Source organism: Equus przewalskii, chromosome 29, assembly GCF_037783145.1.
Source record: "Equus przewalskii isolate Varuska chromosome 29, EquPr2, whole genome shotgun sequence".
NCBI lineage: Eukaryota > Metazoa > Chordata > Mammalia > Perissodactyla > Equidae > Equus > Equus przewalskii.
In genome coordinates this window covers 20,112,646-20,134,533 of record NC_091859.1, presented here as the reverse complement: position 1 = coordinate 20,134,533, position 21,888 = coordinate 20,112,646, and the positions used below count along the sequence as shown (strand labels likewise).

Below are 21,888 nucleotides of genomic sequence, written 5' to 3'. Positions count from 1 at the left end.
GGCCTATTTTGAATGAAACATTTTGGGGTGAAAACCAGTCTGGCAACGCTGCTTAAGTGATGCCTGATGGCCTCTTCCAGTTTTGGTATCTTTTGGTTATACACGTTTTGTAAAACTTATACAGGGAAAAACGCTATATCAAATCTTATTTTTGCACGGATGTACATACCAGCATTAAGGCACATTTCCACACCCGGCTGCCCCTGTGGAGTGGAGGCATTGGAGCCAGGCAGCCGGAGCAGAGATTCTAGTCCCAGAGAGCCCAGGTCCTAAATCTCAGCTTTGCCACCTGCTCACCTTACCAGCTATAAGAGCTTGAGTTAGTTACTCAACCATCCAGTCCTCACTTCCCTCTAAATCTAAATCAACGGGATGTCGATAGTGCCTCTTTGTGGGGTTGTCCGAAGACTAAATGCACTGTATCATTTACGTAAGTCAGCTCATGGCACTCCTGCTCAAAACCCTCCGGTGGCTTCCCAGAGCTCAAAGCCAAGGCCTCGCAATGGCCCACAAGGTGGCAAGGATCTGCTGCCTCTTCCCACTCCCTCCGTGAACTCAACCTCCTCAGAACATCCTCCTTGCTCCCTCCGCTCCAGTGCACTGGCCTCCTTCTTGCTCCTCAAATGCACCAGGCAGGCTCCCGGCTCAGGACCTTTGCAACCTGCGGTTCCCTTTGCCTAGAACTCTCTACCCTAGATAGCCCACAGCGCATTCTCTCTTCTCCTAGAGGGCCTTGTTCAAACGTCGTCTTCACAGCCCACCATCGTAAAGCTTGCCACGCCGCCCCCATGCTCCTTGTCCCGTCCCTGCTTCAATTTTCTCCATAACAATTGCCACCATGTAACTTTTTTTTAATTTACTTTTTATTTTTTTTATTTTTTTACTACCTGTCTCTTTAGGTCATCTCCATCAAGGCAGATTTTTTGGGTCTGTTTTCTTCTTTGCCATGTCCCCATCACAGCGTAGGCACTCAGGAACTACTCCACGAATGATGTAGAAGGCTAGCATGGATGCCTCTTAACTAACTTCACGTGTGGGAGCGCTTGTGAGTTTAGTTGTTGTTACTGATTTTAGAATTATTATTGTCTTCTTTACCACACCACAACAGGTGGACAAAGGGAGGCTCAGCAAAGCCAAGTGACTTATCTAAGGCCACACCGCTACTAACCGGTGAAGGTGGGACATGAGCACACATTTTTGCTTTGCCTTCCAGTCTGGTGTTCTTTTTTCTTGCCCTTTATCCAATTATTTATGACTCTAGATCATTAAGCATTTTTTTCAGTCTAGACTGTGCAGAGCCTCCTATGGCCTGAACACTATCAAGCGAGACTTCTAAAATGTTTCCTTTCCCAGTGGTCTCACATCTTTACTGTGGGACATAAATAGACCAGCGAGGGGACCCTCAAACATGTCTGGGAAGAGATTAATCGCAGTGAGTGTGACTTCACAGTGGAAGAGGAGCCCAGGACCCCCAGATCTTCTGGTCTCCACTAGACTCGAATGCTGCCCTGAGTGTGCTCAAGAGGCCTCCATTTGTGGTTTCTGCTAAGACATGTCACCTCTGCATTTGGGAAAAGAGTGACAGCTCATTCGTCAATGGGTCTAGAGATTCAGCTCGCAGATGCCACAGTCTAAATGTACGGCTAGAACAAGAGCTATCAAGCTCATTAGTATTATAGACAATGGGGTGTTCAACGCTTTGACATTCGAATAGGCACATGGATGGATGCTGCTGGCTATTTTGGAGGAATTATGCTTGGGCTTGCAATGCCAGCTTTGTTTATCTTCTATTTAAAGTGAAGATCTAAAGATTCCCGAGAGAGTACATTCTGGTTTCTGGTTTGGCCAAGGAATTACCGAAATAAGGTAAAAATAATAGATGGGTGACTCACGCGAACTTTCTCGGAGGAGCTGGCAATGCTGCTTGCAGCCGTGATGCCTTTAATTTTGCAGAGGATGGTGGTAAGATCTTGATTTCTAGTAATATTTTCAAAACTGCAATTTAATGGTGGATTTTTCCCACGGAAGAGAGTAATTTCAATATCTTTCTTGGAAATGTTGAAGTTATCATTTTCTTTCTGTGAAGAACAAAGAGAAGATGAAGAAATCAGGGCACATGCAGAAACTCACAAACATGAGCACACCTTTCCAGCTGGGGCGGGGGCCCGGCTCACACGAAAAGAGAGAGACGTACTTGAATTCTTACTTCCAATTCTGTGTCCCCCTCAGGTTCAACCCGATACCCTGCAAATCTGGGGTCCTCGAGATAGCGCAAGCTGCCACAGTCCAGGTAAGTGTCCTGAACCCTCAGCTTCACAGTGACATTCGGATGCACTTTGGAATTCTTTAAATTGGGGGCTAAAAACGTGCAGTAAGTCGCCATGCAATATTCAGGGACCTGAGGGAGAAGAAAAGAGCATTGTGACAACTTCATTAATGAATCCCAGCTCAGAGATTTAAGAGCTAAGTGACCTGGGCAAGTGAACTTCTCTGTGCTTCTGTTTTCTCAGCTGTAAAATGGGGCCAGCAATACATGCTACCCTTACAGGGTTGAATTAACCCTAAATCAAATTGAACGAGATGAGGGCTCGTTAAAATAAATAAGCGCTACATTAAATGGGATTATACATGCAAAAATGCTTAGGACAGCACCTGGCACGCAGTAAGCAATCAATGAATGCTAATATTATTATTAATATTTTTAGCAATAATGAAAGCAGTCAAAAGGTTATGCAATTGGAAAAAAAGGACGCAGAAAGGAGTCTAGAGAAAGGGGAAGACTTTGCACCAATGGGCCTGTGTGTCCTTCAAACCATCAAGACTGAGTCCCAGGAAGCCACGGGAAAGGAGGAAACATCTCTCAGCCAGGCCGGCTGCGGGCCTGCGTGCTGCTGGCTGCATCACTCTCTGCTGGGGAACCTCCTGCAGCGCTCTGCAGAAATCACTAACCACAAAGAGGAGAAGGCTTTGCAGGCCTAACAGAAAATGGGAGCAATCAAAGTAAAAGGGACCATGTGTCCCCCATGAGTGAAGACCATGAAGACTGGAAACGAGGCAGAAAGTGGGGCCCACTTTACAGGTTTATTAAAAACGGACAAACAAGCATAAATACTGTCATTTTCAGGTGCAGAGAGACAGGCAGAGAAAGCTGGTGGAAAAGGGGAGGTGACAAATGTTTTTAAAAAAGAGCAACTGAAACTCGTGAAAACAAGTTTGTCAGGTGGAGAAGTTTTCCTCCTTTTTATTTTGCTCTCTTATACTGGATATTAGGGTAGGAAAAGGCAGTAGCTAGGAAATCTGATGCAAAGTGCTGAGATCTGGGCATTAAAACCTTCCTTCCTGGCCTGGCTTGGTGGTGCAGTGGTTAAGTTCACATGTTCCGCTTCAGTGGCCCAGGGTTCGCCAGTTCAGATCCCGGCTGCGGATCTATGCACAGCTTGGCACGCCATGCTGTGGTAGGTGTCCCACATATCAAGTAGAGGAAGATGGGCACAGACATTAGCTCAGGGCCAGTCTTCCTCAGCAAAAAAGAGGAGGATGGGCAGCAGATGTTAACTCAGGGATAATCTTCCTAAAAAAAAAAAAAAACACACCAAAAAAAACCTTCCTCCCTCTTAACTCCTTTCCAAACTACAGCCCTGAGTCTCTCATTCACATTTCTGGTGATAAGACGAAAACCACGAAACCCACTGCTTGCACCAGCTCAGCAGCTGTAACCCCATTAGGCTGGATTTTACTGAAGATGCCTTCTAAAAAGATTACCGCTGATGGGGTTGCCCTAACCTCATTATCCTCAACTCTCTAAATTTCCATACTAGTGACCAGCTCCCATTGTCTGAAATGCTCTTTTTCTCTAGGTTCTGAGCAGCTGCTTGGTCACCTTCCCAGGCCATCTTATTCTCTTTCAGTCCTTAAAATGAAGCTACTCTGCTAGATTCCATCCTAGGCGCTCTTCTCTTCTTCCTTTCTGCTCTCGCTCCCATGGTGTTGTTCTCATTCTCCCTTTAATGACAGACAATGCTGCAAAGATGATCCGATTCTCTCCAGCCCCACCATCTCCCCAGCACTCTAGAACGGCCCTACTGACAACAGCCCAATGGAATGCTCAGTCCGGAGGACCTGCTGACATCTCAAAGGTACCTGAACATTTGCATTAGCATCCTCATTGGTCTCCCAGCATCTTCTCCATTACTGACTCTGCAAATGATCCCACACACCATTGCCAAAATAATCATCACAAAAGTTGCCTATTCTCACGTCACTCCCCGCTCAAAGATCTTGCATTGCTCCCTGCTGCCTACAGAATTAAGGGCAAAGTTTTCGGTCTGACACTATCTTATGGCCCAGTGTAGTTTTCCAGCCATCTCTCTTACTCATTCCCGACACAGCCTCTAGATTGCAGCTGAGCAGAACGCACTGATACTGCCACCACAGGCTTGAGAGTAACCTGTCCTCGCCTCTCCATCTAAAATTGCCTCCCTGCTTCCACCTGTCCAAGTCCTACCCATCCTGCTGCACTCCGCAGACATTCTTCATTCCATCCATCTTTAATTCCTCTTTCATGTGGCATCACAGTGCCCTCTTGGACCTAACGGGGTTTCTGAGCTGGAAGGGAATCAGAGGACCTAGAACTTGACAACATCCTGTGCTCTCAAGTTTCAACCCAGTGGATATTTGCAATCTTCCACCATGAAAGCAATATGACTATCGCATTTATCGTTTGTCCTCGCACTCGACAAAATTATTCGCCCACAGTAGGTGCTCAGTAAGTTCCACTTGATTTAGGAGCAGCAGTGGGGAGGTAGAGCAAGTCCACTCAAATCCAGGCAACGCCTCTGGTCAGAGGTTGATCTGCACGAACCATTCAATGGAATGTGTTCAGTTCACATCATGGAGATCTGGCCTGGAACCAGATACAATCAGAGGCTTGGAACCAGCTTTGAAGTGTGTCTGTTGGTGGCCGTGTGCACTACAGGCTGTAAGGATGACTTAGGAAGGCCTCCCGTATCTAGGCCTGAAGCCACACTGGTCCCAAGCAGAGGCCAGGTCTGTGGAAGCCTGCAGACCCATCAACTTCGGCAGGAAGTGGTCAGACTGGGCCCCAGAAAAGCTGCTACTCTCACATCTCTCATCAAAGAAAGAGAGAAAGGGGAAGAGAGAATGGGAAGAACATTCAGGAAGAGTTTAGAAGTGTACTCAGAGGCCCCAATCCATGTCTGAAAGCCATCATTTCCCCTCTTCCTCCTGGTGTCAGAAGCTTCAATCTGGAGGCTCCTGAGAGAGTGACAAGGCCCATGGGTGACTTGTGTTGGTGTAAGAACTGGGTGAGGGGTGGGGACCAGACCCCTGAGTGAGGAGACGAAAGGCAAGAGGAGGCAAAGTCAGAAGGAAGGGACCAAATTGGGTCAAAGAGACATGGCAAGAGAAGAAGCAGCATATGACAAGATTTCTGGGACGTTAGTGGGTCACTTAACCTCTGAACCACAGCTCTCTCTCTGCAGAGAGAACACTACCACCTACACTGCACAGAAATGTGGTTCTTTCTTTCCATCATCCTCAGCCACTCACGAGGCATGTTCACACATACTCATAAACATTGTCTCCTTAAAGTGACTTGCCACAAATCACACATGGAGGAGACGCCAGGTCTTGTCATACCAAGCTCATCTCTCTTTCCTCTGGGCCAAAACCTGAAACACTCAACTACAAGTATAAGGTCTTAATATTCCCACACTGGCACAGATGGTATATATCATGCAACATGCAAAAGTTTATACTATCAAAGGCCTAGAAATAAAACCAATCCCCCAAGATATTTTAGTGTGATGAGAACAAAATCATCCTTGAGAATATTATTACAAAGCAGCTAAAGACTTACATTTATGTTTCCTCTTACCTCATGTGAAATGATTAACTTGTCAATTACATCAAAATTTCTGCCCATGATGGTTATATTTTGACCACCACTGAAAGGAAAAAAGCAACAATAGGAGTTTCATGGTAAACACGCAGGTATTTTGTATGAACAAAGTTATCAATTTACTCACATTTAATATTGAACTCAATTATGTTTGAGAGCAAATTAGTGAATTTTAATTTCAAATACTGGACCATTTTAGAAGTCTTTTAAGGATACTGTCCACAAATTCATAGTTTTTAAGATATATAAATATAAAAATTCAAGCCAGATCCTGTTTTACTTCTAGGAAAATGCTCAAATTCTTTTACGGAATTTTGAGTTTTGTTGTGTCACGTTGCCACATATAATCAGATCATCAGCTGTACCTTGAAAAGGTTTCACTAAACAGAATTTTGTTTGATTGCTGTTTAATCTATATGAAGATTCTTCAATCTAACAATTTTCAAAATCAAACTCTCAACCTACCAATTATATTTTATTTAGAGAGACAGGGAACACTTTGGACAAGGTAAAATTATAAATGTCATTAAAAGTATAAATTCTTATTTCCTAAACCATATAAATAGCAGCTACGTTCTATCTCTCCAAAACCAAGCCAAAGGATTTCACACATTCTCGGCGCATAATCACATATAAGCAAAGTGGTCATTAGATGTGAAATAAACAGCTGCCCACAGATCTGGCTGCCCTAGCCCCCCATCCACGCAGGTCACCAGACACATTCCAGGGGACAGAAACTGGGTATGTCACCTCCATAGGCTGGCTGAACCCTTAATAACAAGACCAGAAGGCAGGCACAAGCGGGTCGGTCTGTGTAGGGCAGAGGGAAGACACTAAGCCTTGAACCTTCCAGTCATGAGGGGGAAGGGCTGAGCTGGCCTCAAGCCAGCCAATCACCATTACTAGAAAACCAAGCCAAGAGTGCTCTGCTGATAGCCAGACGGCAGAGCTGTGTTCTTGCTCAAAGGGCAGCCACCCAGGAGCACCGAGAGACAAAGGCTCAGAATGTCACAGGTGACCGGACATTAAGAAGCCTCTTATTTTATGGCAAAGCAGAACATGGTGGTAGCTCAGAGCACAGCACCGTGGGCCAGAGCACCTGGGAGCCTGGGAGAGTGGTTTGACCGTTCCACGCCTCAGCTTCCTCATCTGGAAAAGGGGCTCCCCATAGTAGACCTCTTTGGCTTGTGAGGATTAACTGAATCAACAGATGTAATACACCAGGCACATGGGGAGTGCCACACCAATGTTCGCTTGTATTTATAGGAAGGATTTAGACCCAGAGGGGGGAATACCATGCTAGAGTCTTGGTTTTAACATTTCAGTGTTCCTCATGCCACTGTTATGGGCTGAATTGTACTCCCTTCTCAATTTTATGTGTTGAAGTCCTAACGCGCAATACCTCAGAATGTGACTGTATTTGGTGACAGTGTCTTTAAAGAAGTGATTAAGGTTAAATGAGACCATTGGGGTTGGCCCTAATCCAGTATGACTGGTGTCCTTATAAGAAGATGAGATTAGGACACAGACACCTACAGAAGGAAGACCATGTGAGGTCACGGGGAGGAAAAGACGGCCATCGACAGGTCAAGGAGAGACGCCTCAGAAGAAACCAACCCTGCTGACACCTTGATCTTGGACTTCTGGCTTTGAGAACTGTGATGAAATAAATTTCTGTTATTTAAGGCACCCAGTGTGTGGTACTTTGTTATGGCAGCCCTCGCAGCTTAATATATCCATCTCTCATTTAATCTTAAATAAGAATATTAGAAGCGATTTTCCCTTTTTTTTTTTTTTACAAAGCGTCATCTGTAGTTTCATCTAGATAGTACTTTGAAAATTAGCTTCACGCTGTGTTAGGTGAAGAAATATCTTTCAGCCATATTCTAAAACCTGAATGTGAATTTAAATTCCACTAGGAAGAGAATTTTTTTCCTTAATAAATTGGATTCATCTGGAAGAGTTTATTTTGGAATATCCATCTCTCACTTAGGGAGCATCTTTGAAATTTAGACAGCTCCTTATATTTCCCCCAAAGAATTCAAAACAGCTTACTCTAAAGGTTATAAAATGAAAAATGTAAGAAAGAAGAAGCCTTGCGTCATGGGCAGGAGTGAGACGTAGTAAAGAGAGTTATTATGTATCTGTATCAGAAATCTAGGCTAAGACACTTACTGCAACCGAACAAACATTTTAACGTGAGTTCCCTGGCAGCCACAGTTAAGAGTGAAACAGGATACGCTCATAATGTTCACTGTGACAATGGGAAGCAACCTGCTTGTCAGATATGAATTTGTTTTCTAGGAATAAATCCTAAGAGGAATTCTGTGAGAGGAATTTAGATATGAATACTATTTCTACATTTATTTGAGTGAAATCCGATCTTTATGCATGTGACCCTTTTAACCACAAAGAGAGAAAAACATGAATCTAGAAAGTACCTGATCCAGGTGGTAGCAGGAAATATGAGGGAACAGTGGGGCAGAGCAATATAAGACAAGGGTCCCACAGAAGAACAGTTCCCGCCATCGAACTGGATACATACATCTTTCATTTCTTTTCTGCTTGATGGAAGAGAGAATTTCATATGGGTGTCATTTAGCACGTGACTAACCTGTATCCTAGAAAGGATAGAAAAAGAACTCTTAAGTCACACAGACACTTAGCACAATTGATTATGCAAGGTGACAGCATACGAATTTCACTTGAACTCTAACAGTTCAGGAACTATCAGAACAGCTGCAGGCAACTGCTGATTAATCAGGGGCCACTTACCCAGTCTGGGTAGTATTTGGGGCGGGGTTCCTCTTTCTTTTGTGCATTTTTATCTTTTCATTTGCATTTCCCTTAGAAGTGGGGGGAAAAAAGGAGATGTAACCCTTGCCCTTAAGAAGCCCTAACAGAAAGCGGAACATAGACTCGGCCTTGCAGTATATTAAGGAATTGTCGTCAACCATGTTGAGTATGATAAGGGCACTATCCTTATCTGTTAGACATATAAGTTGAAGTACTTAGGAACGAAAGGTTCTGGTGTCTGGGATATGCTTTTAAAAAGTCCCAGCCAGCCCCCTTCCTTCCCCTCCAAAAAGGAGGAGGAGATAGATGAGACAAGACAACACGATGAAACAAGGCAAAATGTTGATGAGTTTTGAAGCTGGAGGATGGGTGCAAAGAGGTTCCTTACACATTTCTCTCTTGTGTATGTCTGGAAATTTCCATAATGAAAAGCGTAAAAAAAGAAGTCCCAGGCAAGCAGTGGGAGGGTGGAACCCAACCCCGGGCAGAGATGGGAATCTGCCATCCAAGGAGCAGAGAGCTAGCGACAAAAGTCCATGACAAACGGAGGAATATCTGAGTCAACCAGCATTGCAGGCACGCTGCCTCTCGAGGAGGCTTTGGACTGAAAATGAACTGGGACTGTCCTGGGTGCTCCTGACAGCTGCAGGGCGTGCCCTCAACACCCCTCAGGAGTCAAAGCAAAGGCTTCTACGATATCCCCTGTGTAACCTGCAGCTCCCTCTGTGCATCACATCACAATGACCCTCCAGAGCACAAATCATTAAGACTGGGTTGTGTCTGAATGATGCTCAGTATAATTATGCTACATGAGACTCTGTTATTACTACCTAAAGGACACGTGCGTGGTTGCTAACTTTAATACACATATCCGTTAAGTAGTAATAATAGTTTCTAACAATAAGGCAAATTTAACAAACATTGGAATCAGTTTGTACCTACAGTACCTCCGATTTACATTCTAAGGTTTATATTCAGAGCCAAGCTCTAGGAAATTCATCGTAAAATGGCTGATCATTAAAATTCAAACTTGTTTATTAATTTTGGAAGAAGACAGAAATGTGTGTCTCATTCCACTAATATTTTCGTATTTTTCTCTTCAGAATAATTAGGCATTTATAAAAATAGCATATTAAAAGAGTTTGGGATTACGGCGTGAACTCAGAGATAAGATTAACTGGGTATTACGTTTACTGCTCATGAACTTGGGTTCGCCACACAGATGTGGTTACTGGAATGCTACATGCAGAAAGGTCTCGTAGTCATTTAATTTAATAACTGCGATATCTCAAGACACATTCAGAATCGAAATGAGAGCATAAAGTCAGAAACAGGGTAATGCTCTGCAAAACTACTTATTTTCCAGTGAAGTTGATTGCCTTTCAGTGAACACACAGGGGTCTAACTTCACAGATTTCGCCACACAAAATGAAAGATTTTTGCAATACGGTATTTAGCCAGGATAAATGGCACAAAAATACCTATGTTGCATAGATACAGCCACTAATGTGTGCTTGATAATTCTGGTAAATAGCAGAACAAAAGAAAGCCACCGATGAGCAGCTTTCTCCATCAGGATGACAGACATCCCAAATTTACTGCTAGGAGGGGAAGAGGACGGCAGTTTATATGCAGCTAATGAATTAAAACAGAAAATTTAGTAAATAAGTGTGGCAGGTTAAAATGCTGTACAAATCTGTGTTAGTAGTTAAAAACCAAAACACTACACTTCAGCAGATTGTCTTCAATACATTTCCATGATGAGAACAAGCTCAGTATTATCCTTCATGTCGACCATAACATCTTTTACTTCAAATTAGCCCAAACTTATAAAAGCCAACAAGCAGAAAACTCAAATTTTCTATTGTGTTATTATTATTACATCTCTTTGGGGGAGGGTAACATTTGCACAAGGATGTCTGTGAGACACTGAAATTATTTTGCTCTCAAAGTTTCACTGAAAGGATGAGTTAGGGGAAAAGAAACCATAGAAATAATGATGCTCAAGTGGCACACTGACAAGATATTTGTGTTGAGATGTTTTGTTCTTTTTTTTTTTTCCCCACTACTAATATATGTTCCATTTAGTTATCATTTGAGGCTGAAATCAATCCAAAAAAGAGAAGGCTACACAGAGTAAAATGGATCAGGAAGTTTCTTTTTTCAACTTCGGGCAATTTATTGGAAGAACAGCCATATTTTCCCATCAATTCTGAGGCAGTCAACTATTTCTCTAAGCTGATCATCTTCAAAATAATGGTTTCTACTCAAAATACTTGATTTTGTTAATGAAAACAAATCAAGACCCCGAACAGACAACAGCCTGAAATTATTGTGTACTGAGATTTTGGGGGTAACACGGGACAGATTCTCTCACAATTAACTTCAAATGTATTGTTCAAATTAACTTACTTATTGAAATTGTGTTACATCAAATATGCAGACTAATTGGCCCACATTGGCACATGGAAATAATTTGATTATATCAAGATTATAATCACAGTGACATTCTTTTGGCATAAGTTTTAGCTTTTTACTATATTACCATAAATAAATTACTAATATTTCAACTCACACATCCTTATCACAAGTACTGGTTCCTTTCAGGATCATTGTGATGTTAGATGCCTGGGTAAAGTTTGCTCCTGTGACCGTCACATTACTTTTCCCCAAGGTCGATATCTTTTGTGGCTCAATGGACCTAACGTAGAAGACCTATTGGAAAGAAGAGATTAAAACACAAAATCAAAGCTAAGAAATGGCATTGTTCCAAAAAATCTGTTTATGTGCTACAGTTCGAAGAAATCACTGGGAAATTACAACATTTTGCAAACACAGCAGACAGTGTTTAATGAAATCAATGAATTCGAGGAAGAGTGCTGAAGATTCATGTCTCTCAACATGCGACAGCATGAGGTCAAACCAATTAGTCTTTGTCTCACAAGACAGCTGAAAACACAGTTGAAGAGTCTGACATTCTGTTTGAAGAGTGAGATATCACGAGAGTCTTAAAAATGCTCACTGCCTTACAGCCTCTGGAGGCTCACAGGATAACAAAATGAAGGAAGAGACAAGGAGTCCACTGACCGTAGGCCAACCACAGACTCATCATTAAGTTGGAATAAATGTCATTCTGGATAAATTTAATTCCCAAGAAAGCAATTCCTGTGTTTTGTTTGTTTCAGTTAGGCTATTTGAATCAAGGAGGATCCTGCAGGGAAAAAACCTTGAGAGATCAATTAGTTTAGTCACTGAATAACAAGTAGTTGGATGCCTAAACCATTGTGGCCAACGGTTTCTTCTCCACAGCTTGCAGGTATCATCATCTCCTCCTTGGTACCCATTACAAGTTTTATCAGGCCTTTCTTTATCAAGAAAGTTTCCCTTGGAATCACCTGATACCTGGCCCCAAACTATGGAAGCTCATGCACCTTACTTCACCATTTGCAAAGTTGAATCAAATTCCCCTAAAAAAAAGTCCTTTATTTGATGGCAAGAATATTTTCCCTTTCAAAGACAAAACAATTCTGATTTCTTTCACTTTTTCTCCTACTGTTGATTATTTCGATCATTTTGTTGTCCTTTTGTAGACCATTTCCAGCAAGTTTGTATTCTACAATATGGCAACCAAAACAGGACGCAAGTTTCGAAAGTTCTGGCCAATATAAAGTGCAGCAGATCTTTAGCATGAGTGAATTTCATACTCATACTCTTGACATTTGAAAACAATCCCCAGATCCAGAGACACATAATCACTGAAATTTGGCTAAGCCATAAATGCCAAGCGTATCCACTTATAGGATAAGGTCTAGGAGGAAGCCACTTAAGACACTGGGAGAGCTTCAGTCATGTCCACACCTGCCTACCACCTGCTTCTTGAAGGAGCCTAGTATTTTCTGCTCCTTTGTATGTGTAACGCTCACCATGGCGCCCTGGTTGGGCTGCTGGCACTGACCATTCTGCTGAAAAAAAAAAAAAAAGGGATGTTCTATCACTCTGCTCCTCGGCAAACACAGGCGCTATGTGATAGGGCAGTCAGCATCACTCATTATCACTAAGCATTTGTTTTGCAGACTGAGGTAAATTCATCGTTAATGTTATCACAGCAATGATGGAGTGTGACAGAGAACTGATTTTGGTGGAAAATTTATTTTAATCACTTAGTAAAGGACTTTAGCCCTGTATTTATAGAAGAATCACGAAGGGTCTGAAAGGGTCACTTTAATTATCCCGTTATACGTGACTGCATTTTATGGGGGAAATTACCTGCAAGAGGGGTACTTGGAATGGGGGGATTAGCCAAGAGTTCAAGACAAATCCCTTGCAAATGTCAAGTGTGTGTCGGATACCAAAAGGCTTAGTCTTTGCTCTGACACGGTGACAGCTAAGTGAACAAGTATTTACGGAGCACCGACAGGGTCCCTAGGACAGCACTAGGTGTTGTGGGGGACACACAGTTTACGTGTGCACTACATTAGGAGTTGGTAAACGACTGGATTTGCCTGTAGGAAGCCAGATCCAATCCATTGCTTGTTTTTATATGGTTCATGAAAAAAATGTCAAAAGAAGAATATTCCATGACACGTGAAAATACATGAAATTCAAATTTCAGTGTTCCTAAATAAAACTTTTTTGGAACACAGCCACGCCCATTCATTTATGTATTGTCTGTGGCTGCTTTCGCACTACAGCGGCAGAGCTGAGTAGCTGCGACCGAGACCACATGGCTTGCAAAGCCTAAAATATTTACTGTCTAGCTCTTTGTAGAAAAATTTTGTGATCCTACAGCAGAGGAGTCCATTGTCTTCCTAGGGGGACAAGATAAATGGTGTGTTTGTAAACCTCAATGCAGACGCATATTTACATACCAGTCAACTATGATTCCCAGGTTTCTTTCTAGATAGCCCATTGCTTCCTATATTTACACTGTTGACATCTGCTCAAGCAAAATTTTCAAACGTGCCAAATAAATGCTGCTTCTCTAGTTTCAGCAGAGGATAAAGAGAGCCTTATAACTAATGTATGAAAGATTTTTAAGGGAGTTATATTTTGCTCTTTAAATGGCTCTACAAACACCATCAGAGGACCTGCCACGGCGCCTTAAAAACTTTTTTAGACAGTCCTGCTACTTCAAAGGATGTCATTTTAAAATCTTATTGTCTAGGGAAGTTTCCATTGGCTGTTGAGGATGGAACCCAGTCCTGCCTATCTCCTGAAGGCAGATGCTTTTCAAAGAGGGTCAGATTAGCCCAGCCACCTTTGTTTCCTGAAGAACCTCTGCTAATCTTAATAAGTGAGTCCAAGAGCTCTCAGGAGGACCTCATTAAATAAACGGTGCAGGTATCAAAAAAAAAAAAAAAAAAGAGAGAGAGAGAGAGAGAGTAGCTATATGGCTGTACTATCTGGCTGCAACAATTCTTAGAAATATAACATTTTCTATTTTTACCGATAAAGATCTTTAAAAATCCAGTACAGACCAAGGCAAAGAATGATTTCCCCACAAATATTCCCGCTCAATATTTTAGATCTATTTTCGTATTTTAATTAAGAGTTAATTCACAACCTGGCATGAAGTCGTGGACCCCACAAGTTTACACACAGAAGGGGGTGGTTAATGTAAAAACATCACCTTGCTCTATTCAAAGAGACAATTACTTAGAGCCCTATAGTGAAATTCCTCCCTCATCCTATGCCCAGGATTTCCAGATATCAAATCAAAATACCATCGACTGGAACCCTCACGGCCCTGTGCTGTCCAGCACTTAACCTCAGAATAGCCCACTTCCTGTCAGCTACATTTTAAAAACTTGAGTTACTTGTAAATGGCTGTACAATTTTAAATTATTTAACAAAATACTATGAGCTCTCTTCACTCACAAGTTTAAATCACTCCCTGTTTTGTATAAGAAAGCATACGAGAAACTGGCTAATTGAGTGATTACAAAATACTCAACTGTTTTCATTTTTTTAAAACTAAGTGATTATAAGATATTGGAAATAACACAACCACTAAGAAATAGTTCTCTTCAAAAAGGTCTAAGAGAGGATTACTCCTGACAGTAAGAACACCTTTTGTGAAGTCTGACATCAACACAATTCAAATTACCATGACATTAATGGAGAAAATACTGCTATGATTGAAAAGAATATCGGAAAGAGGTACATGAGAAAGGCCCAGTTTATTAAGACCAAATTGTACTCTACTAATGTGTTAAAAAAAAAAAATCTGAATATAGCAAAGTTCTCTGTAGGCCTGGATCTGAATCAACACTCAATAAAACGTCTCTCAGATTTTCACTCTTGAAATTGGTTCAAACGGGCCTGGATAAAAAGTCACATGGATTCCAAACCAGCTGGAAATCTGAAACCAAAGGACGTTAGAGAGATGAAAGGCAGCACAAACTAATTAAAGGAAAGCGTCCTGTAGGGCCCTACAGGGGTGAATATTGGGTTCAGAATTATTTAACATCTTTATTAATGACTGAGAGGGACGGAAGTAATATATTAATGAAATGTATAAATTGAGAAGAGTGGTAACCAGCAGTGGAGATAGTAAAGTGTAAGAGGAGGTGAGAGATGGAAAGAAAATAGCAAAATGCAATCCCACCAAAGAAAAATTAGAGCGTTCAATGGAACAAAAAGGGTATCCCTTGGACGCTCAGCCCCCAGGCTCCTTCACGGGGACACTGGTAGAGGCCCCGGGAAACTTTGGATGTAACTTCTAGTTGGTCCCAGGAACTGCCAAGAGTTAGAATGCCTACTGAGAGAGGCCTGGATACCAGGGAGAAGGTGACAGGAGAAGGCCTTGTGCTCAAAGGTCAAGGCTGGCTTCTCCGACCTGGGGACTCTAAAGTGAGACTGACAAGGTCAAGGGTGGGGCTGCGAAGGCGGCTCCATACAGTTGTCACTCTGGGTCACTGAACCTTCAGACTGCAGCTCCTCAGAACTGGACTGGGTGACCAGGACTCTGTGACCAAGGAAGGCAGCTCTTCCCCTCCAGGAGAGACTCCTGATTGCAAATTAAACCCAGCCACTCAAAATCCACCCTCGGCCAGATTTCCACTTCAGCAGGAGATTCTTGCTGCTCCACTCTCCTAAGGGCCTCAGTTCTCCTCTCAAGGCCTCTCCTGCTCTCCCAGTCTTGGAGAAGACACCAGCCTTGCCTGGGTCCGACTCCTTCAGTCTGACACACCCCAACCTACCCCTCTCTTCTCGAGGCTTTGACGCTCATACACTCCCCTCACAGCCTGCCCAGGTTGGAGGTCTTTGTCCCACCCCACATCTGCGGCACAGATGAGGCAGGCTTTGCCAGCCTAATGCCAAGAGAAGCCAATATTAGGTTTCTCCCTCCTGGACTGACTTTTATCATCCCTATTACACGGTTTAACACTTGTTCAATTGAGGTCATATAGCATAGAGCAGTGGTTGTAACAGTGGGCTCTGGAGTCAGACTGTCCGGGTTCAAATCCTTTGCCTATCATTTATTACCTATTTACCCTCTGCAAGCCAACATTTCTTTGTCCATAAAATCAGGAAAATCAGTCCATCGTGAGGCTTAAATAAAAAGATCCTCTGCGCTCTGGATATAGCATAGGCTCAACAAATATTAGCTACCACTACAATTTAGTACATTCTGGCATTCCTTCTTATATATTCTTCTGTTGGGCACACTCACCTGCTTCATGAAAATGAATCTTACTTCCTCCAAAATATAAGTTCTACAACGTAAGCTCCATAGGGTACACATTTTGCCTGCCTGTCTAGCACAGAGCAGGGTTCAATAAACACATTTTGAATGAATGAATCAACGAACAATCGGAAGCGAATCTCACAGCACCTAGCACAGTGCTAGGCCCAAAGAAGCTACTCAACAAAGTATCTATTAACCCAGGTATATATTAAACTTCATTTCACTTTTAAAGGCAAGGTCGCTGAAGGGCCAATTTGGATTGCTTTTGAGAAATTTAAATGCACATTCAAAAGTGACAGAGGAAGAGAAGAGCAGGTACAAAGAAGAGAAAGAAAGAACAATTTGAATATAAATTCCTCGAGAGCAGGAGCCACGGCTTTGTACGGTGTCTTTCTACCCTACAGCGATAAGTCTATTGTGAAGAATAACAAATATTAGAACAACATCATATCATAGATCTTCACACCTTTCCTTGAGAACAGGAAAGAGAGGGCAGTCACCTCTTCTCTCAGCAGGTGGGGGCACCAGATATAAGACTGCTAAAAGGAAATGAAGTTAGGGCAGGTGACAGGGCCAACCACCGACTCAGAGAGAGACCAGCCCTCATAGCTGAAAATGCTTCTTATCCAAAGGGCAGACATCAGTTTTTGAGTTCGTTTCCTTATTTGGGTGATGCTTTTCCTTAATGCAGCTTTCCTGGTAAATGACAGCATAGGTTTTCAGGCCAGAGTATAGGGACGGGTCATAGGGTCATGAAACAGTGTGAAGGCAACAGGTCCAAACTGGGATTGAACCAGGAAGCCTGTCTCATAAGTACCACGTCCTTGGCTGAGCAAATTCCTAATTAAAAAAATAAAATGTCATAAATCAGAACTATGGACAGATGAGACTAAAAAAAAAGTCTTCAATAGCATTCTATTGCTACTGGAGAACAAAGTCAAAACTCCTAGGCCTGGTATGTAAGGCCTGTAGATGCAGGCTCCAGGGTCCTTTCAAACTTGCGTCCCATAATTTCCTGCATCCTTCTGCTCCAGCCAAATTGATTACTTGGGGTCTCCTATAATGGGTGTCCTGGAATTTTCTGGTGCGCCACTATGCTTTTGCTTATGCTAGTCACTTTGCCTAGAATACCCACTCCTCCGTCTCCACGTGTCTGGATGCTTCTCGTCCCTCAAAGGTCAGCTGAAACTCCATCTCTGTCAATCAATCCATCCATCAATCAAAGACTTAACCAACCACACTGATTAAGTGTGTTTAACTGCCAGGCACTGGGTTTAAACAAACAGGAATGACTAGGACAAGGCCCCAGGCACAGAGAGGCTCTCTGGGTTTGTATACTTTCTGGTACTTTCCCTATGTTAAGGTTTTTTATCTTGTATTCTCATTTATGTACTCATGTAAAAGATTCTTGAAACTGATTCATTTGTGTCCTCCTCATGGTATCCATGGAGCTCAGTATGATGGCATCTCCCTGGTGCTCGATAGATACCTGTGGGAAGAGTCAAGCCAAGCTCAGCATCATGAAGCTTAAGATTGGTCTGCACCGTTCACATCTCGTGTCCCCAGTACCTGGCACAAAGGAAGCACTCAGTACCATATGTGATGTGGGAAGATGCCTTGAAGAAAGCTCTTAATGGCTTTTCTGCTAAGACAAGAGTGTTTGGTGCTTTATTCATGGCCAACACAAGGACCCAAACTGAAACCTTGGATTTACATGTTCCACATGATAATGAAAGACAGCAGTGTTTCACAGAGCATGAGAAATATCTCCTGCAACAAATAATACTCCATTCCTTATCAACCAAAATTGAGATTCTGTTCTGAATTTTATATTTGAAGACAAAATTTCAGTATTAACAAAATGTCTTCCTTCAAACTAAGAAGGGTCATCCACAGAAGCATGGAAGCTAAGTCTGGGTTTTTGTTTATTTCAGCCTCTTCCTGCTTTCTTGGTAACCCTGGTTCTTTTAATCACAGTGTCAAAGGTCAAAGCATGCAGGAAGACACAATACAAGAAAACAGGATGCAGAGACTTTATTTTTTTTCTTTAAAATAAGAGAAATTTAAAAAGCCATCGCCTGGGCCACTACTCAGCAATAAAAGGAATAAACTATTGCTACGTAAAGGAACTTGGATGAATTTCCAGAGAATTATATTGAGTTAAAAAGGCCAAACCCAAACAGGTTCATCTGGATGATTCCATTTATACGAAATTCTTGACATGATGAAATTATAGAAATGGAGAACAGATCAGTGGTGGAGAGTCAGAGATGGGGAGTGGGAGGGAGGAAGGAAGTGGGTGTGGCTATAAATGAGCGACCTGGAGGAACCTTGAGGTGACACAGCTGTTCTGTATCTTGGCTGTTGTCATTGTCAATATCCTGGTTGCGATATTGTGCACTACTTTTGTAAGATGTTACTATTGGAGAAAACTTGGTAAAAGATACATAAGATCTCTCTGTACTATTTTCTTACAACTAGAGGTGAATCTACAGTTATCTCAAAAAGCTTAATTTTTTCCAAAACAATCTTGAAAAAGAAAAGCAAAGTTGAAAGACTCACACTTTCTGATTTCAAAACTTATTACAAAGCTACAGTAATCAAAATGGTGTGTTATGGGTATAAAGACAGACATATAGACCAATGGAATAGACAGCCCAGAAATAAATCCCTGCATATATAGTCAAATGATTTTCGACAAGGGTGTCATGACTATTCAATGGGGAAAGGACAGTCCTCTTCACAAGTGATTTTGGGAAAACTGGATATCCACATGCAAAAGAATCAAGTTGGATCCTTAGCTTACACCATACACAAAAATTAACTCAAAATGGATCAAAGCCCTAAATCTAAGAGTTAAAACTATAAAACTTTTGGAAGAAAACATGGGGGGAAAGCTTTAAGACATTGGATTTAGCAATGATTTCTCAAATATGGTACCTGAAGAACAGGCAACAAAAGAAAAAAATAGATAAATTAGCCTTCATCAAAATTACAAGCTTCTGTGCAAAGGACACAACCAACAGAATGAAAAGGCAACCTACAGAATGGGAGAAAATATTTGCAAGTCATATATCTGATAAAGGGTTGATATCCAGAATATATATGGAACTCCTACAACTTGACAACAACAAAAACATCCAACAACCTGATTAAAAAATGTGCAAGGACTTGAATAGACAGTTCTCCAAAGAAGATACACAAATGGCCAACAAGCACATGAAAAGATGCTCAATATCACTAGTCACTAGGGAAACGCAAATCAAAACCATAATGAAACACCAGTACGATGGCTATCATGAAAAAACCAGAAAACAACAAGTGTTGGCGAGGATGTGGATTGGAATGCTTGTATACTGTTGGTGGGAATGTAAAATGGGAGAGTGCTATGGAAAACAGTATGGTAATTCCTCAAAAAATTAAAAATAGAATTACCATACGATGTAGCATTCCACTTCTGGCTCTGTACCCAAAAGAATTAAAAACAGAGTCTTGAAGTGATATTTGTACATTCATGTTTATAGCAGCATTATTCATAATAGCCAAAAGGTGGAAGCAACACAAGTGACCATAGACAGATGAAGGGATAAACAAAACCTGGTATACGCATACAGTGGAATATTATTCAGCCTTAAAAAGGGAATTCTGATCCATGCTACAAAATGCATGAACCTTGAGGACATTACGTTAAGTGAAATAAGCCAGCCAGGAAAAGACAATTCTTGTATAATTCCACTTTATGAGGTACCTACAGTACAGCCATGTGTCGCTTGATGGGGATACATTCTGAGAAATAAGTCCTTAGGAATTTTGTCGTTGTACTAATTTTATGGGCCCACCGTTGTATATGTAGTCCATCATTGACCAAAAACATCGTTATGCGGTGCGTGACTGTGATCAAATTCATAGAGAAAGCAGAATGGGGGCCGCCAGGAGCTGGGTAGACGGCAAAATAGTTCCTGGTCGATGCGTAGAGTTTCAGTTTTGCAAGATAAAATGTGTTTTGGGGATGGATGGTGGTGATGGTTGCACAACAGTGTGAAGGTACTTAAGGCCACTGAGCTGTGCACTTAAAAACTGTAAAGACGGTAAATTCTATGCTATGTGTGTTTTACCAAAATTTAAAAAAAACTGAAACAACAACAAAGAGAAGTTTAGTTTTTAAAAAAGCCACTACCTCCTTGATCCAAATTCCTGTTGCTATGCCTTAGTTTTATTTACTACCGGGAAGAGAAAAGTAGCCACCACTTAATAAAACCTCAAAGACTTTCAAAGCCTGGAGATATTGGCACACAGGCTTTTTTTGATGCCTTTAATTAGCTTCATAATGCATTTTGGTTCCCATTCCCTCGCCTGGTACTTAATTCACCTAAAGTTACTATCAACTTTTCAGTCGTGATTAAAAATGTGCTACTTATTACTATTGACACTTGACCTTAAATAACAGCAAATGGATAAATCAAAGCCACAGATTAGCCATGAAATAGAAAACTGAGTCTTTAAAGGAAAAAACATGTTGTCTTTAATTTGTCTGCTCCCCCTAGACCCCAAGGTTAATGGGAGCAAGAACTTGTCCTTTTATTGCTTTCCGTAGTAGATGCTCAATTAACTCCCAGATGAAACCAGCACTTCCGGGCTCTCTAAGCACAGCCACCATGTTCTGCCTGGAAATGTTTACACTGTCACATCTTCTGTTTTCAAACATGTCTGTTAGTTGAGCTTGGTGGTTCACTATTAAGAAAATAAGAGGAATTTCCAAGGAAATTTCATGAAAAATAACCACTTTTGAGAAGCGGAGAGAAATGCACATTTATTATATAGAAACAACTCTGTTTTGGCACTATTCACTACTGGGTAGATTGTCTCTACAAAGTAAAGAAAATCCAAACGAGGTTAGTTTGCATACTTTGCATAGACTCTCTCCTACACATTACCCCCAGAAATGCAACCATAATACGTGGTTCGAATTGAAATCCCCTCTGTGCTGTGTGCTATATTTCCTTCTAACTCTCCCCAAGTGAGCCACAAAGTCACCTTTAAAATTTTACTCTTACCGGAACATCATCATTTTTCATAATTACAGATTTTTAATTTCTTTAATATGAGTGTGCAGCCTTTGATGTATTGAGCCAATTAAATGAAACTTGGTCAAAAAACCAAAGGTAAAAAAAGGGAATTTTGGTAGAAAGTAAAAAAGGGAATTTTTAAAAGGAACCCAAAGTAGTGGTTGTTGCTGTCATTTAAAGGGGGATTTTTCCATTATCGATACAAAAAGAGGGGCTGACCTGCAACCCCTTCTTGGTTCTGTCACGCTTATTCTCCTTGAGCCTTCCTCCTCCTGCTGTCTCGGGTGGGATCCACTTCCCAACAGCAACTTGGCAGAGCGTCTGAAATTAAGAATATTCCTTCAACACCCAAAGAGCTGGGAAATTCAGAGTTTGAAGAGAACACAAAAGACAGGCTGGGATGGGCAGTCACAAAT

General features: G+C 41.7%; 1 protein-coding gene across 4 annotated transcripts in view; it reads right to left on the bottom strand.

The window, feature by feature from the left end:
- The window catches only part of PLXNC1 (plexin C1), a 142,089-nt gene that overhangs the window by 51,629 nt on the left and 68,572 nt on the right, over nucleotides 1–21,888 (bottom strand). For all 4 annotated transcript variants that reach the window (XM_070599495.1, XM_070599496.1, XM_070599497.1 and 1 more), the window contains 6 exons: nucleotides 21,692–21,793; nucleotides 11,292–11,431; nucleotides 8,362–8,541; nucleotides 5,897–5,966; nucleotides 2,195–2,398; nucleotides 1,893–2,078 (listed from right to left, as the gene is read on the bottom strand). In XM_070599495.1, the coding sequence (XP_070455596.1) occupies nucleotides 1,893–2,078; nucleotides 2,195–2,398; nucleotides 5,897–5,966; nucleotides 8,362–8,541; nucleotides 11,292–11,431; nucleotides 21,692–21,793 (882 nt within the window). The remainder of the gene's footprint in view (nucleotides 1–1,892; nucleotides 2,079–2,194; nucleotides 2,399–5,896; nucleotides 5,967–8,361; nucleotides 8,542–11,291; nucleotides 11,432–21,691; nucleotides 21,794–21,888) is intronic.